The sequence below is a fragment of the Diorhabda sublineata genome, chromosome 4, assembly GCF_026230105.1.
Source record: "Diorhabda sublineata isolate icDioSubl1.1 chromosome 4, icDioSubl1.1, whole genome shotgun sequence".
NCBI classification, from domain to species: Eukaryota; Metazoa; Arthropoda; class Insecta; order Coleoptera; family Chrysomelidae; genus Diorhabda; species Diorhabda sublineata.
This window is the reverse complement of record NC_079477.1, coordinates 28,309,490-28,337,480: the sequence shown is the minus strand read 5'-3', so window position 1 is coordinate 28,337,480 and position 27,991 is coordinate 28,309,490. Positions and strand designations below refer to the sequence as shown.

Below are 27,991 nucleotides of genomic sequence, written 5' to 3'. Positions count from 1 at the left end.
TAGAATGTTTATAGTCAATAGAGCAAGAGATCAAAGTCGGATCTGTGGCATATTTTTAAAAAGTTAAATAAAATGATTACGTTTAAAATAACAAAAGCGTTTAGTTGCGTCGATATCAATAATAATTTGAACATTTACGTTTTTTACCACATAAGACAGTGTTTAGATATTTTTATTTCCTGGATTGTTTCTTATTTTTTATAAACTGTTAGCTTGTACCGTGACAATTAAAATTCGCATTATACAGGAAAGAAGAACGTAACCTAAATATTATCCAATTTGAACTTGAATCAGTACACTATGACTAAACAATAAAGTTGAATTTTAATAAGGATTAAAACCACCGTTCCCAAAAATTTAGCAATAAGTTATGTCAGTTGATGTGTAAATTATTATTGAGGTAAGTTTAAAAAATATTCATAATTTTTAGACATGAAGAGTTTTCCTACAATTGTTTGTTTATAACCATGATTTCCGTACACATCTTAAAATAGTTGTAAAAAACATACATTTTTAGTCATATGTAATTTAGTTTATATTTCAATAGTGACCCTATTGTTACATATTGTTGATATTAAAATGTAATGAGCAATATATACTTAGTTTTTAAATTTATTTATGTAATTTGTTGATAAGAACTACATGTTTTCTTTTGTCGGTCCCTAGTAATATTGATTATTAGGTTTTTGTGTTTGGAAATAGATATGATTCAAGGCCGAATTATTTTGAAATTTTATCAAAAGGGTTACATCAAAACTAGATAAAAATTTTTAATATTTCTTAGAAAAATAATTGTTTTCTTGACGTTTCTTTAATATATAATTTTTTCGTATTTAAAATTAGTTGAGATCATAATCATAAAAAATAATTATGAAGTTATGAAAAATGTTGATTTTGGGTGTTATTATTAATTAGTATCATTTAATTGAAATTCTAACATCAGTGGTAGATTACAGATCGGCCACCTGTAAGCTATTAATCTTCTGCCACCTCTAGTGACCTCTGAAATTCAATACCTTAGTTAATAATTATTCAAAATCCATTTTCTATTAAAAAATTTAAATTCGAAAACTAAGAATTTGTATAAAATCCTTGATAATTTCCATTACAAAAAACTGTTGAAAGTAATTTCAAGCAAATTGAATTAAGTACCATTTTTAAGTTAAGGTAAACTATGTAAGCTTTTTAACCCTTTATATCAAGTAGTGTTAATGCATATTTTCATTCCACTCACAATTAAAAAACAAAATCATTAATTATATTGTTGTATGAAAAATTTTTCATTAGGTCTGACTATGCTTAAAAGAGTTGAAATGTTAAGCTTTCTTGACTCAATAGTCTCTGACTCTGGTGCACACAGAATAATACAAAGTAAAATATGAAAGGTAGCCTTAAAAGTGTATCCATTCCTGAACTAATTCCAATTTGAAATAATTAGAGTACCCATCTGTTAGAGAGCCGATGGTAACAAACCAACTCAATGTTATAAGAAATGAAAATTTCAAGCCAAATTCATCATGGGCCTCTAATATGAGACGAGAAAAAATGTATTAACTCTGAAGTAATCACTAGCAGCCATTCCAATATCTTCATTAGGTGCTCCATCAAATCTTTTTTGTTGTCTTTTCTCACGTATCCAGTATATGTTTTGTATACATTTAATTCCATCGCCTTTCCATCAAAATACTTGAAATTCTCTTGATCTGCTCATCAAAACTCATTTTTTTAGTGTGGTCAATAATTTTTTCAATCTTATGTATAGAAATAAAACATTGAGTCCCGTCAACTGTATCGCCTACTCAGCCTGCTGGTAAATCCACCACTGTAGAAAATGTTCAACTATGACCCTCTAACAACCATGTTACAATACTGATTAAAAAACAGATTTACTCAATAATCTATACTAACGATTCTTATATGTTTTATTTTTTCAGTTAAAGATGTTATTGAACATATCATATTGTCAACCAAACATTTCTATATGGGATGTTTGGGTGAATAATGGAATATCCCAATGCTTTATGAATACCTGGTCTCCTTCAATATTGGCAGGATATATACTAATAGTTGGGTCAATACAACTATGTATTTATAGAAGATTTGCTAACCAAGTCTCACCAGTTTATTTACCAACATCCAAATTATATAATCTTCAAATTGCTGCAATATTGTTTATACCAATTTTAGAAGTTGTTAGATTTGTTTTAAGGTTAACGGTTTATGATGATAAACAACTTTACGGATATATGGTAAGTCTACAATGGGAAGTAATTAAATATATTAAATTGTACTTTGTGCAATATCATTACTGTTAAATAATCTTTTGATTTTAGTATTGTCTTCAAATCTGAAGATACAGAAGATATGAAATTTGTTAATTGTATTATTTTTTTTTCAGATAGTTTCATTGTTGTTAACAGTATTTGCTTTTCCATTTTCACTTTGGGTTGTAAAAGTTGAACGATATTATTTATTACAATCAGTTCCAAATAGAGGTCATGGGATTGGGTTATTAATTTTTTGGACATTGGCATTTTTGTCAGAAAACTTGGCTTTTCTAAATTTGAGTCAGAAGAGTTGGTGGTTTCAACTTAAAGAGTAAGGCTTCATTTAGATAAACTTTTTTTGTGATGTTTGAGGTTCATCATAATTTATTAATTATTTTTATAATTTTTAGTTTAACTGATCGACTAGAGATGTCCCTTTTTGTATTTCGTTATGTTACTTATCTACTTATATTCTTTTTGGGCATGAAAGCTCCTGGAATAATACAAAATGTTGATTATTTTAGTCTAAATGATGCCCAAACAACTTTTCCCAATATGGTGAGTCATAATTTTATATTCAGACCATTTGATAAATAGAATTGTTAGAAAAATGTTTATTTTTAATAAGTTCCCTAAAATATTTGTTATTGAATTTTTACTTTCATATATTCCTGTATAGTAGAAAGATTGTTTTTTTTATCATGATACTCAACGTAGTGATAAAAAAGTTGTAAAAAAATAGGTGAGAGATATGTATTATATGAATCATTTTATTGCAGTAGAATTGAAATGATGAGATAAATTTCCTGCTAGATTCTTGTATTTTAATCTAAGTATGCTAATATAAAAAGAATAAGATGAAACAACTGTTAACTTGATTTAAGTTTTATAATATATACAATTAATCCAATTCAAGCTAATAACAGCATCACATTCTGATTTCTCACTTTCTTAAAAACAAATATAGATTGATAAATCCTCTACCTTGACTTTTGCTTATAGTAAATGGACAACAAAAATTCCAGTGTTTGTGCTACAGTCACATACATAACATTTTGATATATGTTCTTGTAAGATAAAATTCCAAAGCAGGTGAAATTGTTCTATAACCCTTTATTCCCCGGCAGGAGACTCTTTCTCAATAATTAATAAATCTAAGGTTTATATACCTATAACACGCAATGTTTCACTATTTACAATTTCCGAATTTTTTATTACAATTAGAAAATTTTCTTATTATATTGTGGACACTATTATGTTTATATTATGTTGAAATATATTAGAGAATAATATATATTCAGTTTAAAGACCATATATTTAATAAATTTCTCAAATTTTCTTGATTTTACCTGTTGAGATCTTTATCAAATATCACGTGTCACTAACAATATCAATAGATCACCTACACCATGAATATCAGAATAGAAAACTGTTTTAACAAGAAAAACACATTTTTCGTTAGTTTTTACATCTCAAAAATATGTAACATCCCTCACACAGTCATACTAGTTTTCAGTTCAGTTTCAGCTCAGTCGAAATGTCAATTTTTTCTAAATATAAAAAGAAAAAAACTGAAAAAAAATCCAAATTGAGGCGTAGAAATGACGAGATGGATCGACCTATTTGTTTTATTTCAGTTTTAAGGATTCCTTTGATAAACAAACTGGTTAGGCTGATGCTGATGCCTCAGTTTGGATCTGTCTGTTCTCGGTGGGTATTGACATAAGGAATTTTTTTGAGGTACCACCCTTTTGATCAGGTATATAGCCAGAATGGAAGAAGAGAGTTGGATAAAAAGGTCTTTATTAAAGAAGGACGAAAGAAAAGAATAGGAAAATAAGGCTTCCACGGAAAATATTGATAGAGGCATATAGAGAAGATTTAGAAAGATTAGTAATAGATTCCATTCCAAAAATTTTTGAATCTTTATAATAATTGTGAGAAGGTGAGAAGAAAAGTGATTTTGTAAAAGAATTTAAGATTCCTCTGAGTAATCTCTCAACCATAATAAAGTACAAGGAAAAAATTAATGCTGCTCAAACTGCTGGAGTACGGAAAAGAACTACTAAAGGTGAATTTCCTCGTCTGGAAGAAAGCCTGGTCATTTGACTCAGACATTGTAGAGGACAAAGTATCTATTAGCGGAAAGTTGTTGAAGAAAAAAGCATAAGAATTCGCGTCTACTCTAAGTATCAAAAACTTTGTGACACGTGAAGGGTGACTTAGAAATTTCAAAAAGAGAAATGGAGTTCTGTTTAAAAAAGTTTGTAAGGAAAGTGGAAGCGTTGACGATGCAGTTTTCTTAGATTGGACCGGTAAATTGAAGACTTTGATTGAAAACTATGATGCCCGAGACATTATTAATACCGATAAAACTGGCCTATGCCATGGGGGAAAACATAGTAAAGAGAGGTTGACAGTTAAAACCCTTAGTGATAGGAAAAACATTGAAACCGCGATGTTTCTTATGAGTAAAATTGTTTCCTACTGATTATGGTGCTAACAAAAAAGCTTGGATGACGAAAGAACTTTTTAACAATTGGCTTTTAACAATTAATGGAAATTTGAAACGACAAAAGAGGAAAATTTTACTATTTTTAGACAATAGCACTGTCCATAACAGTTTTCCTACATTATTCAACGTGGAACTCCATTTCTTTCCGCCAAGTACAGCATCCAAATTGCAACCATTGGACCAAGGGTTCATCCATAATTTTAAGACGTTATATCGCAAAGAAATTATAAAGCTCATTTTAGAATCTCAACGATTATCAATTGCTTCAAAAAATCCGGTTTCATAAAAGAAGATCTTCCAATACTTATGGATGATGAAGAACCAGCAATAGAACCATTAGTTGGCATCAGCATTGTGAGTTTTTCTAATTTTGTTCAAGTGGATGAAGATGTTGCTGTCTCAGGTTCACTAACCGATACAAAGCTTCGGTCTACAAAACGAAAGTGATGAAAAAGCATTTCAGATCATTTTTTTCTTAAAAACAGTTATTGAGCAGCAGCAATGTACTTTGAAGCAAACCAGTATAACAGAGTTCTTTTGAAAGATTAATTCACATCATGAATACATGTATGTACACGGATGTACCTCTAAACTTGTTTCAAAAAAACATGTTTTGTACTACAAAAAAAAGAGATCCTCTCAAATACTTCAACCACAAAAAATTCGTCCTGTATTTCGTACATATTTGAAAAGTTGAAATTTTTTTGAGAATTCCTCGTATAACAAATGCACATATAAAATGATTACACTCTCAAATACGTAAAACTATTATGACTTCAGAGTTTATAAATTATGAACGTAAAAATAATGCAAATATATTATATAACAAACTATTTTTCGCTACAAATTTTTTCTGTTGGTTCCTAATTCGAGCGAATCATTTGGTCGCGCTTGCGTTCAGTTTAGTGTTACATTCCCGTCCAGTGTTCTCAATTATTGTGGTTCATCTGTTTACGTGAAATCAATGCCAGTTCTATTGATTCTCCAATAAATATTTTTTGAAATCAACGAAGCAATTAAGTATAATTGAAAAATATAAATAGTAACGTTAAAAAATATGATTGAACAGGACCGTATTCAGTTAAGATTTTATAATAAAAAAAAGTTCCAATTTTCAAATTATATCGTTATGCTTACAAAAAACCTCGGTACACCTACTATACTTGATAGTGACATTGTTCTATATTCCAGCAGCAGTTTTTATTTTTATAAATTCATTTGTATCTCGTTTGTGGTTCACAGTTATTCAACATTTTCTGCTAAACACAATATAAAATCAGTTATGCATGATAATATATTCTGTAGTAGTTTATCCTTACAAATAAATTTAATGTCGAAGGTCATCTTATCGTTCGCAAACATATACACTTGAATCAAGTGTTATATATAGTGTGGAGCATGTATTTACTTTAATCGCTAAACCCGGTACCGCACGATGCGTCCAATGCCTTCAGTGTTAGTCGCTGGTATGATTGGAAGCATCGTGTGGTCGTAGTGCGCAAGTCTTTCGACGAATGTTTTGCTTCCAACGTTGGCCTTGGAAAGTCGGTTTGTTTGACTCGCGTTAAAGGAGTACTCAACATTGGAACAAAGTTGGAACCAACATTTCTACAACTACACACACTTTCGTCCTTTTGCGCGTGAGATTGCCGCGTGTTTTGTATGAAAAACCAAAGTTGCCAGTATCATCCAGTTTATTTCAGAAGAGTTTATAACTGTTATATTCAGTTTATCCCTTTTTGTCATGTTTTCATTTCTTTAGTTCTTTAGCAAGTTTAGCTAAAGTTCCAGCCTTCGTTGAATGTTCAACCAACGTCGGAAGGTAGATGTTAAGGCAAACGCTGGACGCATCTTGTTGTTGCATCCAGCCTTCCTTCCAATGTTCAGTCGTACGTTGGAACGCGAATTTTGACGCAAACCTTAAACGCATCATGTAGTACCGGCTTTAGTTTAGGTAAAGTTCCAGCCCTCGTTGAATGTTCAACCAACTTTGGAAGGTGGATGTTAAGGCAAACGCTGGACGCATCTTGGTGTTGCATCCAGCCTTCCTTCCAATGTTCAGCCGTACGTTGGAACGCGAATTTTGACGCAAACCTTAAACGCATCATGTAGTACCGGCTTTAGTTTAGGTAAAGTTCCAGCCCTCGTTGAATGTTCAACCAACTTTGGAAGGTGGATGTTAAGGCAAACGCTGGACGCATCTTGTTGTTGCATCCAGCCTTCCTTCCAATGTTCAGTCGTACGTTGGAACGCGAATTTTGACGCAAACCTTAAACGCATCATGTAGTACCGGCTTTAGTTTAGGTAAAGTTCCAGCCTTCGTTGAATGTTCAACCAACGTTGGAAGGTGGATGTTAAGGCAAACGCTGGACGCATCTTGTTGTTGCATCCAGCCTTCCTTCCAATGTTCAGTCGTACGTTGGAACGCGAATTTTGACGCAAACCTTAAACGCATCATGTAGTACCGGCTTTAGTTTAGGTAAAGTTCCAGCCCTCGTTGAATGTTCAACCAACGTTGGAAGGTGGATGTTAAGGCAAACGCTGGACGCATCTTGGTGTTGCATCCAGCCTTCCTTCCAATGTTCAGCCGTACGTTGGAACGCGAATTTTGACGCAAACCTTAAACGCGTCATGTAGTACCGGCTTTAGTTTAGGTAAAGTTCCAGCCTTCGTTGAATGTTCAACCAACTTTGGAAGGTGGATGTTAAGGCAAACGCTGGACGCATCTTGGTGTTGCATCCAGCCTTCCTTCCAATGTTCAGCTGTACGTTGGAACGCGAATTTTGACGCAAACCTTAAACGCGTCATGTAGTACCGGCTTTAGTTTAGGTAAAGTTCCAGCCTTCGTTGAATGTTCAACCAACGTTGGAAGGTAGATATTAAGGCAAACGCTGGACGCATCTTGGTGTTGCATCCAGCCTTCCTTCCAATGTTCAGCCGTACGTTGGAACGCGAATTTTGACGCAAACCTTAAACGCGTCATGTAGTACCGGCTTTAGTTTAGGTAAAGTTCCAGCCTTCGTTGAATGTTCAACCAACGTTGGAAGGTAGATATTAAGGCAAACGCTGGACGCATCTTGGTGTTGCATCCAGCCTTCCTTCCAATGTTCAGCCGTACGTTGGAACGCGAATTTTGACGCAAACCTTAAACGCGTCATGTAGTACCGGCTTTAGTTTAGGTAAAGTTCCAGCCTTCGTCCACTGTTTAGCCAACGTTGGAAGGTGAATGTTGGCGCAAACGTTGGACGCATCGTTTAGTACCGGCTTAAGCAATCTGATTATTAAGACTGAAAAATAGTGTGTTAAATGTATTATCGACAATAGTTTAACACGCACCCCCATATATACTGTAATAAAGGCCGACCAACATAACCCTCAAGATATTGCATACAATTTATGGCAGGTTCAAAATATTGCCCTTGATGATTAGTCTTACTTGTTTGATATTATGCAGAGCTTTTGTCATGAACAGTAAAATTAAAAATTTTTTCCCAAATCATGAATTAACAAAGAGTTAGATTTTCCATAAAAGGTTGGTTTTGAAACTACTGATCTAACTCTAACTACCAATACGACTGTTATTTGGTGGATTCTCAAATCATTTTTGATGAATGTTGCACGTTTTTTCTTATTATGAAAGGCTCTTGCCAGTAAACTTCTTTTTTATGTGGCTTCTCTTCCTCTACAATTAAAAGTAAATGCAACAAACCATATGTTGATCTGACAAATTTTTGGTGGTGGTTATTCCAAATATCTCCTTAGGCTTGAAACTTTCTTGCTATTGAAATAGTACCAAAACGATTAAGTTCTAATTGACATGTTGATTCTGGCAACGAGTTAAAATTGAACTGATCAAATGATATTTCAACAAAATTAAAAATAAAATTGAAATGGAAGAAAAGACAAAATTTTAAAAAATACAATTTTTCTCCCAATATGAGCCTGATTTAAGAATTGAGAAAGTTATAGACGTAAAAAGTAACATATAATCAAGAGGTCAATGAACTTTTTACCCGGAGAAACCAGAGTATTAAAACCTTTAATATCTGCAAAATATTTAGCGTATATTATATTTGTTTTGTTGTAACCAAACGCATAAAAAGTCTTTTCTTACTTCTTCTAAATAACATATTAATTGCCTGTTTAGCCTATGTATATATGGATTTGTGGTCTAATATATACTGCGACCCAAAGGATCTTTTGAGTCCCTCTTTCTTGCTGTAGAACCCAGTGTTTACAATTTCACTCCTTTTAAAAAGTCTAGAATGTGGGATGGCTCGGGTCGGGAAGGTCCCCGAGTAAACCCCGTGAATTCTGACTTTCGCGTTGTTTTTTGACCAGAAGAATTTTTGGGAACCATATTAAATATTCTGAAAACGAGACAAAACGATGTATGACTGTAGCCAAGCTTCATTTATAGTGCCAAAATTAAGAGACTCTTGAAAACCCGTCGTTATTGCTGCCATTAAATAAAGACTACTACCTCCTCCTCTTTCCATTATCCTCCAAAGGATGAAGTGACACCATTTGATTTATCAGTTGTTTCCATGCTTGCCTATCATGCAGTCTCATATTTACTAAGAGTTTTGTTTGGTCTACTTATTTAGCTGGAGATCTGCCTTTTGGGCGTTTGCCTTCTACTTTCCTCTCTATGATTAATCGTTCCATTGATCTCCTAGCTATATGTCCCAGATATCTGCGGTTTATTCTGGTTAGCAGTCTTGTACGTGGACTAATTTATTGCAATACAGATACGTTAGTTCAGTGTTCTGACCATGATACTCGTAAGAGTAGTCTATGAACCCACATTTTGAAAGCCTCTATTCGGTTTTTATCTGCTTTGTCTAAAGTCCATGTTTCCGCTGCGTACGTGCAATGGGGAAGATAAGAGCATCAAATAGACGGAGTTTCGTTGTTTTCGTGATAGATTTGTCTTTCATGTTTTATTTAACTTGGTAGTCGCTGATCTTGCCGTAGTCAGACGACGGCGTATTTCGCTTTCGCAGTGTTTGTAATTAAGGAACCAAGATAGTTAAAATTGTTTACCACTTCGTATTTTTCGTCATATTTTTCGCTGATAACAGACAGTCTGGTCATAATTTCTCTCATCTAGAACCTCTCTCATGACTTATTCGCTATAAACGTTAAATAAGGTAGGTGAAAGAATGCAGCCCTGTCTAACTCCTGAAGGTCCTCGAGTAAAGCTCGTCGATTCTGACTTTCGCGTTGTTTTTTGACCAGTTTTTGAAAACGAGACAAAAAAATGAATGACTGTTGTATGACTGTAGCTAAGCTTCATTTATCGTGCCAAAATTAAGAGGTCCTTGAAAATCCGACGTTTTTGCTGCCATCGAATAAAGACTATTACCTACTATTCGTTTTATTTAAGTCGATTGACGTGAAATAATAACGCGCAACTCGGTTAATTTGGGTCTTTTAATTTGTAATTTTCGCTGTTCGAATTTAGTTGGAAGTGTTTTTTATTGTGACCCAGGAGGGATAAATTACCATATGCACGTTATTTTTTGCTGTATCTTGAGCAACTTTAACACACAAAATAGACATAGACAAAAAGATAATTTCGTATATATAGGAAAAATAATGTGTTAAACGGTTTAATCCAATATATTTGTTTATAACGATACAGTCGGATAATCCCCCAGACTAATTTCGCTGAACGATCTGATATGAAGCATTGTTTTCGCTCGTTTAGAATTCCGCTTCGTTTTATAATCTAATCCAGTGGTCGGTCGCGGCAACTACTTAAATCTGCTACATCAATGAATGAAAATCTTTTCATATAAAGTTATAATAATTTTTTGTATTCACTTTAAAGAAATTATTTATGAAAATACAATAGAACATCTGCTTGTTTTAATTCATATCATTCGCTAAGTCAATATAGTTAATACTAAGTTTAAACAAAAATACCGACAAATATGAGTGGCAGACGTAGAAGACCAGATACCCATTACGAATTCACAAGACTCAACATGAAAACAAAGACAGAAGGTGAACCTGACAAGAAACAGAAAGAAAATGTCAAATTTGATAAAATTTCAGTTAATTTAAAATTTAAGGTATTTTTTATTAAATATTCTGTATATTTTGACAAAAAAATATTTATTTATAACTGTTGATTCAGGAATCGGACAATAGATCGACATGGCACAACTTTTGGAAGAAAGTGAAAATTTTGTCACCCTTCTTGTGGCCAAAAAAAGATGTTACTTTACAAATGAGGGTGTTGTTTTGTTTTTTGTTATTGGCAGGAGGAAGGGCCATCAATTTATATGTTCCTATTTATCAAAAACTTATCGGTAAGTCCAATTATTTTGTTTCATCATTACATTAAAAAATTTCTCATTTAAATTAATAAGCACGTTTTATTCACCCCGTATTCACTTTATAAAACGATCAAAACACCGACCACCTATTTTAAATAGTAAAAAACTAAAATATGTGTATTTTGACATTATTTCTTTCGAAAGTTGACATTCCCTCGTTTTTTTAAACAGTCAAGATCAACAAATATATTTATGACATTCCAAAATTCTTCTACTCTTTTAAAATTTGCGTTTCAGCATTTTTGAAAATGGTCTTTTATTTGAAGTTTGAACAGTGAAATAAATAATATTAACGTTATTAACTTCTATTATTGCCTATGATATATTTTAAGAGAAATCTTTATCAACGAAAACAATTCATCATATTTCAATAAATTATGATTTACATGGAATTATAAAATTCCGTGATGATATTCAATTAAAATCAATTAAAAGAAAATAGAAGAAGTTATTTGTGGTGATAAACCAGACTCAGTATAAACCGATTTGATTGAAATAATCAGTTAAAATCGATTCATCAGAACAAGTTTCACGAGTTATTTTTTTTTTCGTCACTACTCACGTATCTTGTTTACTTCACAGTTTCTGTTCGCTTTGTTTATTTGATTGGTTTTTCTTCAGCTTCTTACTTTATTATTTACAGAAATTTTTAATTTTTTTGTAAAATATTCGTTTTTGTAATGTTAAATTTATTATGTCTTCTAAGCCAAAACTAAAAAATTTTATGAGCCGTCTTATTTATTCATGAACGTTTCATTAGAGTATGAGTAACCAATCAAGAAATTATCAAAAAGAAATCAAAAATGTAAAAAAAACAAAATAAAAATCATTTTGATAAATATGGAAGTTATTAACTCGAAAGATGTAATAGCTACACCAACAATAGGTTCTGGGCCCATTGGTGGTTTTACTGATCTCCTAATCTGGTGAGTGAATCAGCCTCGTCATTGCGTTTCTTGCTCAAGTGACCAGGCACTCAAAAAAACTGGACCTTGCATTCATCATTTACCAGTTCTTGTAGTACTTTTTTCTACTTCAGAACAAGTCTAGAGTTTGCCGTTTCATAGGTTATGGCTTTTATGGCAGCTCCACTGTCTGATCAAATAGAAACCTCCCACCTTGGTATTCTTAAAATCAATTAATTTAGGCTTGTTTTTAAAAAGTTTAACGATATATTCAATAATTACAAGTATTGCTAATCAGAGACCATTTGTTGGCAATATCGCTTTCCTAATTTGCCTTTTTTATTATTTCAAAAAAAATTATATTCCTTGTAGGCTTTAAGTGGAACGTGGTCTAAGTGTATATGATATAGTTTTGGTTTAATAAACCTTCTAATATGAGAATTGGATAAAATATCAATTTCTTGTTTACTTCTTACTAAAATTGACGTATTTAGAACATAGCCACTGCCATAATCCAACTTTCTATGTCACACTATTGCGCCGTATTTGGTTTTCTCTGATTTTGGTAAAGCCAAAAAGATGAAGTAATATCATGATGCCTTAATAATAATTCAATTTTTGTTTTCAGTTGATAGTTTATCTGAAACACCGCAAAGTGGACCTTTAGCTTTTCGATGGGACTGGGTTTTAGTATATGTAGGATTGAAATTTTTACAAGGAGGTGGTACTGGAAGTATGGGTTTTCTAAATAATTTAAGATCATTCATGTGGATTAGGGTACAGCAATACACCACAAGGGAAGTGGAAGTAAGTATCACAATTACCATAAAAATAATATAAATTCAACTATTATTTGATTTAATTTGAAAACATTTGTAAATTTTATAAGATAATTAGTTTTTTTTTCTATATTTCTCAATCGTTTCTTGGTTTTCTTTCACGTGTATTTTCAATCTACGGTGTCATATACACTACAACTCAAAATATGAATTGTGTTACCTTTTCTTGCTGTGGAGATTCTCAATATTTACAGCCAATCTGTTAATCCTCCCCTTTCAGAAAGTTTAGGATGAGGAATGGATCTAATAGTCAAAGATTTGCATCTTCTATTCCATACACTCCTAGGTGTAATGCTCAGGAGTTCTGTAGTCACTCACACTTCGAGAGAATGTGGGTTGAGGTTTCGTCCTGTACATATCATAATCCTCTACTAAACTCAGCTTCTTCAGGTGTCCACTTAAGAGATAATGCCTCGACAGGACTCTTGTTACTCTTACTTAGATTGATACATTCAACAGACTTTGGTTGTAGTTTCACAAGAGTATCTTTGCCTATTTCAATCTCTGTAGATCGCTCCAATAACTGATTTTTTATCATCTACCTCCTTTTCTACGATTTTCACTATTGTCCTGGAAAGATTTTATCCGCCTTGTTTTAACAAATTTGTCTGCTATTCCATTTATATCTACTACAGTGTGTCCAGGTACCTTTTGGAGGGCAATACCTTAGCAGTAGCTGGTTATTAGCAGCTATAATGCAAAAGCAACAACTTTGCTTAACAACATACAAGACCCATCACACAATATTTGACCATCAAGAGATTACATGCAATTCCTTGTACCATTTCTATCTGCTACAGTGTGTCCTAGTACCCGTTGGAGGGTAATTCCTTAGAAGTAGCTACATATTTAAATTTGTAGAGATTTTTATTTAAAAAACGCTTGACATTGAGTGATGCAGTGCAACATGCATTTATAAAAAGCATATGCAGATATAGCTCAGTTGATAGATACATACTTGCATCGGTTTGGTTCCATTTTAATTGCATACAAGCTTAAGGAAAAATCTAGTTACTTTTGGATTAACTTTTACTTAGATTAGCTGGTTATTAACAGCTATGATGCAATGACAACAACTTTGCTTAACGACAACAATATTTGACCAGCGAGAGATGGTATGCAATTTCCTGTACCGTATCTTATTCGATGTCAAGCAGCCTTAACAAATCTTAATATTATTTATTTATAATCTTTTTACATCTCGCGAGTTGTAAATTTTTCGAACATTTTTTGATAAACATGCATGATGATAACATGACATCAAGATAATATCTTTATGATAAAAAGATGATTTCAAAATTCTCGTCATTGTTATAATTGAGATAGCGTCATATTTACCTTATCTCGAGAACAAATAGAAAAGTGTTTCAATTGTCATAATAATTATTTCTTAAAAACACATAGGTACATCATAAATATTTATTCAAATTAAATATTTACATATTGGATGACGTAAAATAGAGCTCCTTCTGAAAAAATTCAAAGCAACTACTTGAATTTTGAAATAAAACATATTACTGACTTCACATAATTTCTCGAAAAATGACCAATGACCATTAGTGTGAATTATTACTGAATACACTATTTACACCACCACTACACCAACACTTACAATTGAAACTCCTAGAATAAAAATCCGCCAAGTCCATCTCAAGAAATTTTCGGAAAAGTGGAAAAAACTGTCACAAACAAACCAATCATAAGAAATTATTAATTTTTATAGCAAAAAATCAATAATTTTTACTTTATAACAGAGACAATGATCGAAATCCCCAAAATATTTAGAAAGGGGTTGAACTTGAAAAGCTATATCAATTGTTATTTTAACTTTTTTATTCTTTAATTACGTATAGGCTTAGTAGAACTAATCTTTAGTAAAAAATCTTGACTTTAATTATTACTAAAATCACACATAAGATCACACAATATCTTAGTCAATTTCCTCATCAACAATAATGCTTATTCTTCATTGTTGAGATCTTCGGCTTCTTGGTTTTACAAATATTGATAAAATTTTACCATCTCGTGGTTTCTCCACCCTTGTCCAAAGTGCGTTGAAGGCTTTTGGGTTTATGTGAGACATATTAAGCTTTGCTTTTGTAACTGATTTTCTCGACAAGTTCCAGTTCTATAAAAGACTTCACCCTGGACCAGAATGTAATTTGTTTCTTCTTGTTCTTTTTTAGCATAATCCTTTTTGATGGATTGAACCTGAAGTGCCACAAGTTCGTTTTTTTGCACTTTTTCAGATTCAGACTTCCAGTATTTAACCGGGACAGTGACTTCAACATGATGAACAGTTCCATGTTTCCTATAACTTCTTCATACTCTTCTGGGTTAAGAATAGTTTCCTTCTTTTTCAAATATTTCTCAACCAATCCAAACACCCTGTGGAAAGAAGCATAAAAGGTATGCAACTCGCAGGATTGACGAAACTAGACGCTTCTATTGGCCGATTTGGATTTGGCGGATTTTGAAACTGAAAATGGCGTAACTGCCTTTAGACTTTGCGAATATTGCAACTTAACCTTAACTTTGAGCTCAAAATACACTAGGATGTAGCGGAAAAAGGGTCCTTGACCCTTGCTGCACGTCTATGATAAAAACTAGAAATCATCAATTCATGTTAGATCAAGTAGTTTATTAACCTGATAATCGTCAAAAAGTTTCAATTACAATCCATCACACCATTTGAAATTTATCTACAAAAAAAATCGTTTTATTTTTAAAACTTTAATAACCTGTATTTTGGAAAGGATGCGTTTGCGGACATAAGTTCCCAGTCCCGATAGGCATAATTTAGGGACACCCTGTATAAATATGAAAAAAACAAACTGTATCCACCAAGGTGTCAGCCATTTTAGATTCAGACTACTAATGGATCAACCATTCCATAGTAAAAAAGGCTAACATACTACTGATCGTTTTTTTTTCAAAATTTCACCCTCTTTACCATTGTCTGCCACCCCCTATGTAGCCACTGACTTGTAAGCCCTTTAGTATCTTTTCTAGTTATGCCAAGTACTATAATTTGACAAATTTTCAGGCATATTGTCTATCGTTTATTTTTCCCGAAAAATTGACCACCCTCGGAAATATCCCTTGTATCCACTAGGGTGTCAGCCCGCTTGGGAAAGTATCTAACGACATCAAATGAATGTTTTACGATGGAGAAATTCCATATTACCGATCATTGTGAAATTCCGGCTTTAGCTCTTAGACTATAAAGGAAACTTTCATTCCTATGAAATAATATGAATTTAGATGTGTAATATTCGAAGATACTACCAACATTTCTGAAAATAAATCTACCGATAATTAATTTGAACGATTTTGTACCAGAAACTCTGATACACCCTCTATTTCTTATTGGAAATGAAATGCACAACTTTTAGTCTGGCATAGAATTGTATTTTTCACAAGTAGAATTTTCCAGTAGATTTTTCATCAGTACCATGATTCATAGATTAAAAAAAAATAAATTTGATCACATTTTGCACTGCATTTCTAAAATATAGATGGGGTATTCACCTTTGGGATGAATTACTTACCCTTCTTATAATATTGAGTCTCGTAAACTGGTATTTTAAAATTCTAATTCTCTTGTAATGGACATTCAAATTAATTCTCTTAAAGTCGACGACCAGATTTCACCTTTAGTTTATTAACAATTTAAAGTAACGTATATATTTCAGGTAGAATTATTCCGCCACTTACACAGCCTTTCGTTGAGATGGCATTTAGCCAGAAAAACAGGAGAAGTTCTTAGAGTTATGGACAGAGGAACGGACAGTATTAATAATTTATTGAATTTCATTATATTTTCAATTTTTCCAACCATAGTGGATATTTTGATAGCTGTGATATATTTCATTGCAGCTTTTAACATTTGGTTTGGACTTATCGTTTTCGTTACAATGGTGTTATACATAAGTAAGTAGTATCTAATTAATGTTAACATTATTAAAAAGCTTCTGCTAAGCAATTAATTGTGTAGTAAACTAATCATTCGTATTATATTTTCCAATTGTAGCTTTAACAATTATAATAACGGAATGGAGAACAAAATTCCAGAGACGGATGAATTTAGCTGATAACGAAACTAGGGCTAGAAGTGTAGATTCCTTACTCAATTTTGAAACAGTGAAGTATTATGGAGCAGAACAATATGAAGTTGATGCGTTCAAGGAAGCTGTTCTTAAATACCAGGTATAGGTACTCATAATATTGGAATACTATGATAAAAGTTATATATACTGTACTCCTTTATATATACGATTTCTATTCGTGAGATGAATTAATAGACACTGTCTCTTTTGTTGTTAATTTATTTAAATATAATTCACTACACTTAAATAATTTATATAATTCGCTTAAATTCTTCTATTATTTTCTATTTCGGTCTGTTCACTACGACTATTTATTATAAACTGAACTAAACTGTATAATCCAAAAGAATTCTCAAAACTTCTAGAAAATAAAGAAACAAAACAAATAAATAAATAGACCTTCCTAGAAATTATCCAAAAGAAACAATGTAAATAAACCGCTTGCTATAATAAAACCACATACAAAACACAAACATCAAACGAATAGCAATACAAACTAACAATACAAAAATACTGTCTAATAAAGTGACCAATACAAAAATACTATCTAATAAAGTGAATTGTCTTTGAAGATTCAACAGTTCTAAAAGTGAATTGATATTTGTTCATTATTCATTAACATAATTCCATTAATTATGATTGGAAAGTTTTTATAAATGTAAACTTCAGTAGATTCGTTAAATTTATTATATGTACACTAATATTTTACCCTCAATCAGTAAACTATTACCACTTTTTGGACCTAAGTATATGAAGTAAGTTTTAGGAAACATTTACAGTGTTTTGTAGTTGAACAAAAATCATGTTTAAGTATATAATAATACATATGGAATTTTTCTACTATATTAATATAGTCGAATATTGTCTACTTCTCTCAAATATAACATGTAATGACCTTAATGCTCTTATATATATGTCTCCTTATGTCAAGACTTCATAACGTAAACTTTATTCAATAAATGTTGAGTACATTGTTATTAAAAGATATCTGACTTATTTAATATTTCTTAATGTGATTTGTAAACCAGATATCTGTACATGTGGAAGTGTTATTTCAAATTTTAATCTATAATAATACCCAAACACTTGCAAGTTTTGTCCTCTTTTCAGAGAGTTGTCATTTATTGATTTGTTAATTTGAGGAATATCGTTTAGATTTATTGGTTTTAACCCATTAATGCCCAAAACTTTTTTTAAAAATGTTATAGTTATACCCAAACAACTAAAGTTACTTCTGATTACTTAAGGAGTAATTTCTACCAAGCAATTCTGGATAATGAAATCAAATAGTTTGGCAATTATTTTTATCGATCAAAAAACTTATTAATCTACAGTCTGAATTGAAAAAAGTTTCTTATTAATATATTTCTCAAGGTGTTTCTCCAAACGTCAATAATTTATATATTATTTTAGATGGTACCCAAAAAAACATTCCACGTAGAGTGAAAGATTGCATTTCGTACATGAGTAAATTGTCAAATTTTTACATGATACACACAATTTACATTTGCAAAAGGTCTCTATTAGAAAAAATAAGGCCACCACTTTTTTGAACCTTATTCCAATCCTAAATGCAGATATGAATTGTTCGATCTAATTGATTCCTCCCATTTGAACTAGAATCATTTGAATTAAAATTCGCGAATTTTGGGGGCTTTATCAAAACTGTAAGGACATTATTGCCATTTCTTCAGACCATATTCAGTTTCCAATTCCTCAACAAACAATTATTATTATTAATGTGTGCTTTGGTTTCTAGTTCTACGAAATTATAGCAGTGATCATCGTTCGTTCTCGTCACAAATTATTATAGCCTCGTCAACAATCAAACATGATTGTTGTACCAGGATGTATTAGACGCATAATAACCTCTTAAAGAATATGTGCAAGTCTTGATGGAACAGGCTCGATAAAGAAATCTTTGGTTATCAGATCTATCTCACCAAATACCCATGATCCGACCCCAATGATATTTCTGTCTACCAAGGATTGTTTCATCAATTTGGACAGTATGATTGGGCCCACCAGTGCAAAATTGACAAATCTTCACTAAAAAATAATGAAAATTATGATACGTGATACATCATTAGATAATGAAAACATGCGAAGCTAAACTGTGATGTATAAAATATTTTTCTTTTTCTGGAACTTCAAAGTTGAAAAACTATATGAAATTTTACTTTCCGCACTCTATATTCTTGTTCAGTAGGGATGTAACCTAGTAAATTGAAGTTATAACAATTTGTCTGAAAAATTAAAAATAATATTTCATTTTATAGGACTTTGAAGTTGAAACTGTCCCATATTTTGCTTATTTTATACCAATCTATCTGAACATCATGAAGTGTTAATATTGAATTCAACTTTTAAATAATCTTAGTCAATAAATTGAACAATTGCAGGATATATAAAATTGTTATGTTATACATTAACAAGTTAATTATTGTTACAGGAAGAAGAATTTAGATCCAGTGTCACATTAAATATTCTGAATACAATGCAGAACATTTTAATTTGCGGTGGATTATTAGCTGGAAGTTTACTATGTGTGTATCTTGTAGTAGTACCACATACTCTACTTCCAGGAGACTATGTTTTATTTGCTACTTATATTGTACAGCTTTATGTACCCCTTAATTGGTTCGGTACATATTATAGGTACGTTCATTATTATATCGTATTTTTCGTTTATTATACACTCTCCAGCAAAATTATCGTATTTTGACTGAAAATATTCCTTTTATTTAGGATTGTTAATTACTTACCAATTATTTAAATAAATATTTTGTTTTAAAACCTAATCTTACTTTGAGATTTGATTGAAATTTTAAAATGAAGCATAACATGCGACAAAATCTTAATCTTACCCCCGGAAAGTGTGCTGTAGTTAATGGAATGTTTGGAAAAGGCTTCTCACAAGTTTAACTGACAAGTGTCACAATCATCAGTTTCTAAATCATCGAAAAGAAATAAAAGGATACCAGGTTAAAACGGTGGAAATTTATTACACTAAGAACAATAAGTAAGAACTTATAGACTTGGACTTCAAGCCTAGAGTGTCTACAACTGGTCCTCCATTAACACGAGCATGACTACATATTACTAGAGAAACCAACCAATGATCGAATGTATTTATATTAAATTAGTTTATTGGCAATGTTTGACATATCCCAGTATACAGAAGAATCAAGTTTATTGAGGTTAACACAACCATGGTGATCATTAAAAGAGATTGTCTTGATGATTGTAGGTACCACAAGTCGTAGTTTTCTTCATTTGTAGTATATCACAAGATCTTTCAAAATTACCACATTGAGATCAAAATCTAAATCATGGTAATAGACCTTGTTGTAATGTAATTAATGGATGCATGGGAGCCTCCAGATAACGATTTAGATCAACTGTATAATATAGTTATAGCAATAAGCTATAATTGATGCAACATACAAGCTATTAAAATAGGCCTCTTCTTAATTTTTTATATTTTGTTTAAAACTTCTCATATATTTTTTGAAAGTTTCCATTAAGTTTAGTGTGTCCTTCGCATCGTAGTAATTTTTAACTCATATTGTTGCAATATTTTTTAAATTAAAAAAATCAAATTATGTGTTGTTTACTGTGGGGTGTATTCTGTATCTTGTACTAATTTTAGTTGTTAATTATGCATATAAACCTTCCTATAGTTGATTAATACCGGTTAATAAACAATGCTGACTCCTTCATATTTTCGACAGTAATTTCTAATTAAAAATATTTTAGACAAATCCAAAAGAATTTCGTCGATATGGAAAATATGTTTGATCTATTAAGAGAAGAACAAGAAGTTATTAATGCACCTGGAGCACCCGATATGAACCTCAAGCGAGGAGGTGTGGAATTCAATAATGTTAATTTTGGATATCTTCCAGAAAAGTTGGTGTTGAAGAATGTTACATTCTCGGTTCCTCCTGGTAAAACGGTCGCTTTTGTACGTATAAATTTACATTTGGGATTTAAATACAGCAGTTTAATTATGGAATTTTATTTGTTACAGGTAGGACCTTCGGGTAGTGGTAAGAGTACAATAATTAGACTCCTATTTAGATTTTATGACGTTGAGACTGGATCCATTGTGATAGATGGACAGAATATTAAGACTGTTTCTCAAGAATCTCTAAGACGAGCTATCGGTGTAGTACCGCAGGATACGGTACTTTTCAACAATACTATTAAGTAAGTTACACAATTACTTTTTGTGGAATGGATCTTTGTTGTTATATTGACTTTGTTTTATATCATTTGAATTCTCGATAATAACATATACATTAATTATTCCATTTAACGATTTTACGTTGATATTCCATGTTTTCTAAAAAAAATTCTCATTTTTTCTCTTGGCAATCATGTATAGTTATATTTGGAACAACACAAAAAAACCCTTTCTGTAAAATTATGAATATGTAGATATTATTTAAATAGGTCACCTTTTATAATTAATTGGTTTTTAGGTATAATATTAAGTATGGTCGATTGACTGCAACCGATGCAGATGTAATAGAAGCAGCTAGAGGCGCAGATATACACGAAAGAATCTTAACGTTCCCAGAGGCATATGAAACGCAAGTAGGAGAAAGAGGACTAAGGTTAAGTGGTGGAGAGAAGCAGAGGGTCGCAATAGCTAGGACGTTGTTAAAAGCACCTGCTATTATTTTACTAGATGAAGCTACAAGTGCATTGGATACTCAAACTGAAAGAAATATACAAGTAAGATAAAATTAATTAAATATTTTGATCCTTGATACTACTAGACAAAACATTGTTTTTTATAGACGAGCGGCGCACCCCCAAATAGATGCACAAAAAAATGAGTTGACCGACCACTACAAAACGCAATTGGGCTCGATTATGTGATTAGGAACAAAAACCTTTTGTATCAATGGTCAATAATTTGTTATCAACTAAAAACTAGAAAATTACGAAAAATGAAAAAACCGTTTTCGACTTATGCTCAATTTAAAATCAAAAATCGACGGAAAAGCGTATGTTTAAAAAAAATTTCTCGGCTTCTACCACAGTTTTTTGAAATCAACAAAATGCGGATTATTTTTTTTCGTTGTGCTACTTTTTTTTACATTGAGAAATGTGTCTTAAAAAATTTACGAATTTCGAGGCGGTGACCAAGTACGAAACTATTTATTAATGACTAATGGTGTTTTTGGCCATTTGTATTTTTCATTATACCACGTACTGTCGAAAATAAGCCTTATCGAAATAGAACTTCTCTCAATTCTGCAACAAAATGTATGTGTACCAAAAAAAAAATAAAAAGTGGATGTTAAAGTATAATGTATAAGTATAATTTCAAAAAAATAAACTGATTTATTTACATAAAATTACATTTGTATATATACATATGTTATCATAGAATCTACTGTACTTTAACATTGCAACTAGTATGTCTGAATTTAATCTCCAGTCTCACTGTCACAAGTTTTTCTTTTTGCACCGATAGATTATAAATTTTTCTAATAAAATAATGAGTGGGGATATTACTTAAAATAACTAAAATTATTATCTTTAGATAAGTTGAACTAAATCATAGTCAATAAGTAGTCATGGTAGTAATAAGTCAATAGTCAGATAAGTCAATTTTTTCCCGCACTGTTCGAATAAAAATTTTCTAAAATCAATCAGAACAAATCTCTGTAAGCTATTTTCTTCGAATTCAAAAATTTTCCTGATATTGCTACGTTCATGAGAATTGTTATTATCGTTACTCGTTTCATGGTTTTGAGAATTTGACGTTTATGCTCGCGAATTATGAATTTTAATATTCATGACTTCTTTTTTGCTGCTAGGAAAAAAACTATTGCAACATAGACTTTTGTGATAAACAGCTTCTACTTCTGCTAAATCAAACTCACCAAGAAGTGCCAAAATCGTAGCGCTAAGTCATTTTTTACTGCAACTTGTAAAAAGGTATTTTTCAAATTTTCAATAGGAGATAGAGAACAGAATTTCCTTTCTTTTTCTTGCAGCCAAATGAAAAACACAACGATTTAAAATCGAAGTACTTTCTTCGGGTGTTAATCTTCTGTCGAAATTTCAATATTCTTTTTTCTACAGGGTACGTTTTCCTCATCGATTATGCGATATTTACCTTGTACTATCTACTAACTAAGTATTATTCAGGGTGAGTCGGGAGGAGCGTACCAAACTCTAGGAGTGTATTATACACGAGAAAATAATGTAAAAAAACTCATATGTTCTTATTAGATTTTCATTTGTTTTCAAGTTATAGCGTATTAACAAATAAACAAATTATCACATAAAAATTTTCTTAATCATAGTGTTCTTTCAATAAATGTTTAATAATACCGCCATTGATTTCTAAACATTTTCTGCTTCGTCTACGAAGAGCGTTTGTTGCTCTCCCAATTGATTTATTTCTTTCTTCTTTAATATGGGCTGCAGTATTCTCAATTTTTCTAATTGGTTCATCCCGTGTGTCCACTTTTATTTTGTAGACTTCATTTCTCATCCAGCCCCATAAACAAAAATCTAGTGGTGTGAGGTCTGGAGATCTTTTGCAGGCCAATTAATGGAACCTCCACGACCAATCCAACGCCCTGGAAAACGTTCGTCCAAATGTTGCTTACCATACCACACTACACGTTTACAGAAAACCGATGTTGAAAATTGCTTTCGACTGTTGCGTGGGGATTTTCGTCCGATCATACATGATAGTTACGAGTATTATTCATGCCATCACGGGTAAATGTAGCTTCATTCATAAAGAGTGTACTCGATACAACATGATGATTATTATTTATCCACCGACAAAACTCCATACGGTTAGCGTAATTCTCTGGTTGTAGGTGCTGTACTCTGTACGTGATACGTAGAGTGTGTTTATCACCCTTTTTTGTGGAATTGTTGTTGCATCTTCTTCTACTAGACGCAGAATATTTTTTATTTCTACCAAACCTTGTCGAGTAGCGCGTTCAGATGATATGTTAGCACTGAGAAGCTTACCAGTCTATCACAATTTGTTAAAAACTTTAATAAATATATTTATATCAGGATATCTTTGGTGTGTAAAATGTCGATTTTCTTCAGCAGCAGTTGTAGCATTTCCATTACAGAAACCATAAACAAACACTATATTTGCATATTGTAAATTTGAATAAATATCTGGCATTTTGCAACACTAACAATCACATAAATTCGGAATTAAACGTTCAGTTACTGTACACCGACAGTTCATCAAAACGTCAGAATTGTCAAATGCCTTTGAGCCTCGAACATGGCATACTTTGATAATGTTAAAATTTAGATATAAGTGGAAAGCTAGATGAACATTTTTAATTACTCCATAACTTGAAAACAAATGAAAATCGGATAAGAACATATGAGTTTTTTACATTATTTTCACGTGTATAATACCTCCTAGAGTTTGGTGCGCCCCTCCCGACTCACCCTGTATATTGATCAAATTAAATGTATATATTATTTTTCTAACCTACAAATTGTCAAGCAATCAATGTTAACATACTGGCCCTAAGGCACTTAACGAAAAATGAATTGCGACACTGTCGCAGACGTAGAAATAAATTAATTATACATTTTTGTTAAGCAACAACTATTAACTTTCCCCCGTGGACGCATAAAAAGACTATTACAAAGTAAACGTACGATCGACAAACTCTTGGTTTGACTATGCGTGTTTGTGCAAGTTTAAACAAGTGAAAATCGCACAAACAAGACGAGCGAATCTGAATTAGTTAGAACATCTGTTTATGAAACAATGTTTATACAAGTATAGTTTATTTATATATATTTTTTATTAATTTACGTTTACATAAAATTGTTGATTGATCGATGAAAATAGATATTTGTGGGATTGAAGATTGCTCGGTTTGGGAAAAGCTTCTTTTCGACAGTACATGGTATCAACAACAAACATTAGCCATTAATAAATAGTTTCGCGCTTCGTCACCGCAAATCCGCCACGAAAAACGTAAATTTTAAGAATTTTGCAATAAAAAATTGTCACATACAAAAAAATGTAGCATGAAGAAAATAAATACTGCCTAAAAGCTCATGTTTTAACGAATAATTTGCATTTTGTAAATTTCAAAAAGCTGTGATAGAAACCGAAAAAATTGTTTTTTAAATATACGCTTTTTCGTCGATTTTTGATATTAAATTGCGTGTAAGTCAAAATTGAGAATTTTTCGAAAAAATACTATTTGAGAGTAAGAAAGTCTTTTATTTTGATCCATTTTACCCTAGAAAATGACCAGCGTAACGATTTTGTCATTTTTCGTAATTTTTTAGTTGATAACAAAATACGGACCATCGAGACAAAAAAACTATTATTGAGGTCTTTTATTCCTTATAACACGATTGTTTTTTTCTCTGCGTTTTGTATTGGTCGGTCAACTCATTTTTTGTGTATATTTTTGGGGGTGCACCGCTCGCCTAAAAGGGTTTTTTTTTGAAACTAACGTAAGAAAATTGAAAACAATTTTTACTATCCATTTTCTATATGTTATTTATGGACTGTTTAAGAATATAAAAAAAAATTGAGAAAAAACAAAATTTCAATAAATTATAGGCCAGTAAATAAACGATTCACCCGGGTTGACATGGTTCCAGCCCTTGTAGTCTTGTAGTGAACTGGAGCCAATAAATTTGAAAATTCTTAATATATGAAGATGTTGTTATCGTATTGACCTTATCCAAAAACAATTCATAATATGGCGTCGACATGAAATATCAATTTTTTTGCCCCTTATTTTGATCTATACGAATTTTTTAGAAATACTCCAAATTGAATTTTTTTTAAATCCATGGCAGACACCAATTTCCACCAAATTTCAAAGAAACCGGTCAAGTAGAGCTTGAGATATCAGGCCAACCATTTCAAAAAATGCATTTAAAGTATAACAAACAATTCCAGTAGAAGAACTCGTTCCCGGTTTTGACGCTACTTCACAAAATCTACTGTATCTCCGAAAATAATACGAATTTTCAATAATTCATTTAAGAACATATTGTTAAGAGTCTAAGCTTTGAAAATATGCGAAAAAAATCGATTTTTCAAATTTTTAGATCAGAATACCTCCTTAAAAGTATGTACAGAGTCTTATACTTATACTGATTCTAAAATCCTTATTATAAATACTATATGTAGTCACTCAAAAGTGAGCTCTCTTGACACTGTATTTTTGTTGGTAGTCAGCCCACATTTTACCCTATTTAATTACAGTTTATCACATATTTTTGCAGCTTCGACTATTGTTCTCCATTTTTCTCTGTCCTGCATCTGTTTCTTCCAGTTCCTTGTGCCCTGTCTTTTTTCCATTCTTTTAATGCGCCCATACCATTGTATTCTTTTTGCTGTAATTGTATTTACTATATCCTCATTTTCTAATATGTTCTTAATTTCATAGTTCATTAGTCTTCTATATCTTCTCTAATGATTTATATATCTGAAAGATATATTTTATTGACATTTTAATTATTATTTTAGGATTCCTTGGATAGAATGTGTACGAATAGGACGACAATTATAGTAGCACATCGCTTGTCTACGATTATTCACGCTGATGAAATATTGGTACTACAAGAAGGTGAAATAGTCGAAAGAGGTAGACATGAACATTTAATAGGACAAGAAGGTGTATACGCCAACATGTGGCGACAACAATTAGAAAGCAAAGATAAAGATTCTTTAGAGAGTACTCAAGATACGCAATGAAAAGTTTTGTTGCATAGTTTTTCAATTAATTATTATATTAGATTTTTAATTCGATTAAATTTCCTGATTTTAAAGGACTATTTAGTCTAAAAATTTAGGACAGCAACAATCTTTGATTGTGAACAATGTTGTAAGATATTCCATTTATCTTTTATAGAAATTTTCTTAGAATCAATTTTATTCGTTTATATTGATGAATTCTATCAGAATATTATCGTAAATTGATTGTATTCAACAAATATTCAAATTATTGACTATTATATAATAATTTTGATTATGAAATAAAATGTTCTACAAGTAATTTATAAATAGAAGTTTTCTTTTACTATCCACTCTTACAATCACGACAAAAAAGTAACTTTTCTCAACTGTCTATAATAGATTACACTGTATCATTCATGCTATCTATCTCATAGTGTTACTAAGGAAGGTCCGCTCCCCTCTGCCCCTCAAGATTGTTTGGTGGGTCAGGTGCTATCTGAATACCTTAGGATATGTTATGTGGGTTAAGCGGTCTCGGCTGTTCTCTTCGTAACAGACCAGTCTAACATCCAGTGTAGCCACTTTTACGACACTAAATTTTTCGCGCGTTTATTAAAAAATTCCGATTTATATTTGAACCAATCTCTACTATACATGCAGTTCTAAAGTCTATTATGTACCAAGCGACTGTAATACGACATTCCAGAATCAAAAACCAACAATGTACAGACCTCCAAACTAATTACACCAAAGTTTACTTTTACATTGAACGTATTACTCGTCAGGATATTGATAAGAGTTAAAAGGGGATTAGTTAGACCGACTGTCTACGATGCAACTGTTTTGAAACCGAGGTTGCAAACCAGTTGATCTTGCAACAGTTTTGAAATCAAAATAAAACTTTTTTAATGTATTATGACTCGGATGAGGAAGACTTCATTGATTATTATCAATACCTCAAACAACGCAGGGTACAGAGGAATATGGAATCTATCCATACCTAAGTCATAATGTGAACTCGTAGACTGTTCGTAGCAGCACAAGAACTGTCTCGAGACAGTTTCACTCATATAAAGATGATTCTTTCATTAGTAGACAGATCTACTAAGACAACCGGTATTAAAATTATGACTCAACTTTGGGTTGATCCGGATTTAGATAAAGCTTACTATATTGAAAGTATGTTTCGTAACAATTCAATTTTCCACAAAATTTTTATCGATTTTCCCAGAAAAAGGAAGAGAAACTTGGCAATCAGCAACTAAACAAAAGGCGATAAGAA

The 27,991-nt window shown here is 31.7% G+C and overlaps 1 protein-coding gene across 1 annotated transcript; it reads left to right on the top strand.

Moving 5' to 3' along the window:
- Positions 1-16: 16 nt before the first annotated feature.
- LOC130442666 (ATP-binding cassette sub-family B member 6) lies at positions 17-27,036 on the top strand. Its single transcript, XM_056776981.1, has 13 exons — positions 17-400; positions 1,935-2,249; positions 2,399-2,598; positions 2,678-2,825; positions 10,928-11,102; positions 12,663-12,841; positions 16,569-16,806; positions 16,907-17,082; positions 19,435-19,640; positions 20,742-20,949; positions 21,016-21,194; positions 21,470-21,725; positions 26,500-27,036. The coding sequence occupies exons 2-13, from the start codon at positions 1,941-1,943 to the stop codon at positions 26,725-26,727; spliced, it is 2,502 nt and encodes an 833-aa protein (XP_056632959.1). The 5' UTR covers positions 17-400; positions 1,935-1,940; the 3' UTR covers positions 26,728-27,036.
- The last annotated feature ends 955 nt before the right edge of the window (positions 27,037-27,991 follow it).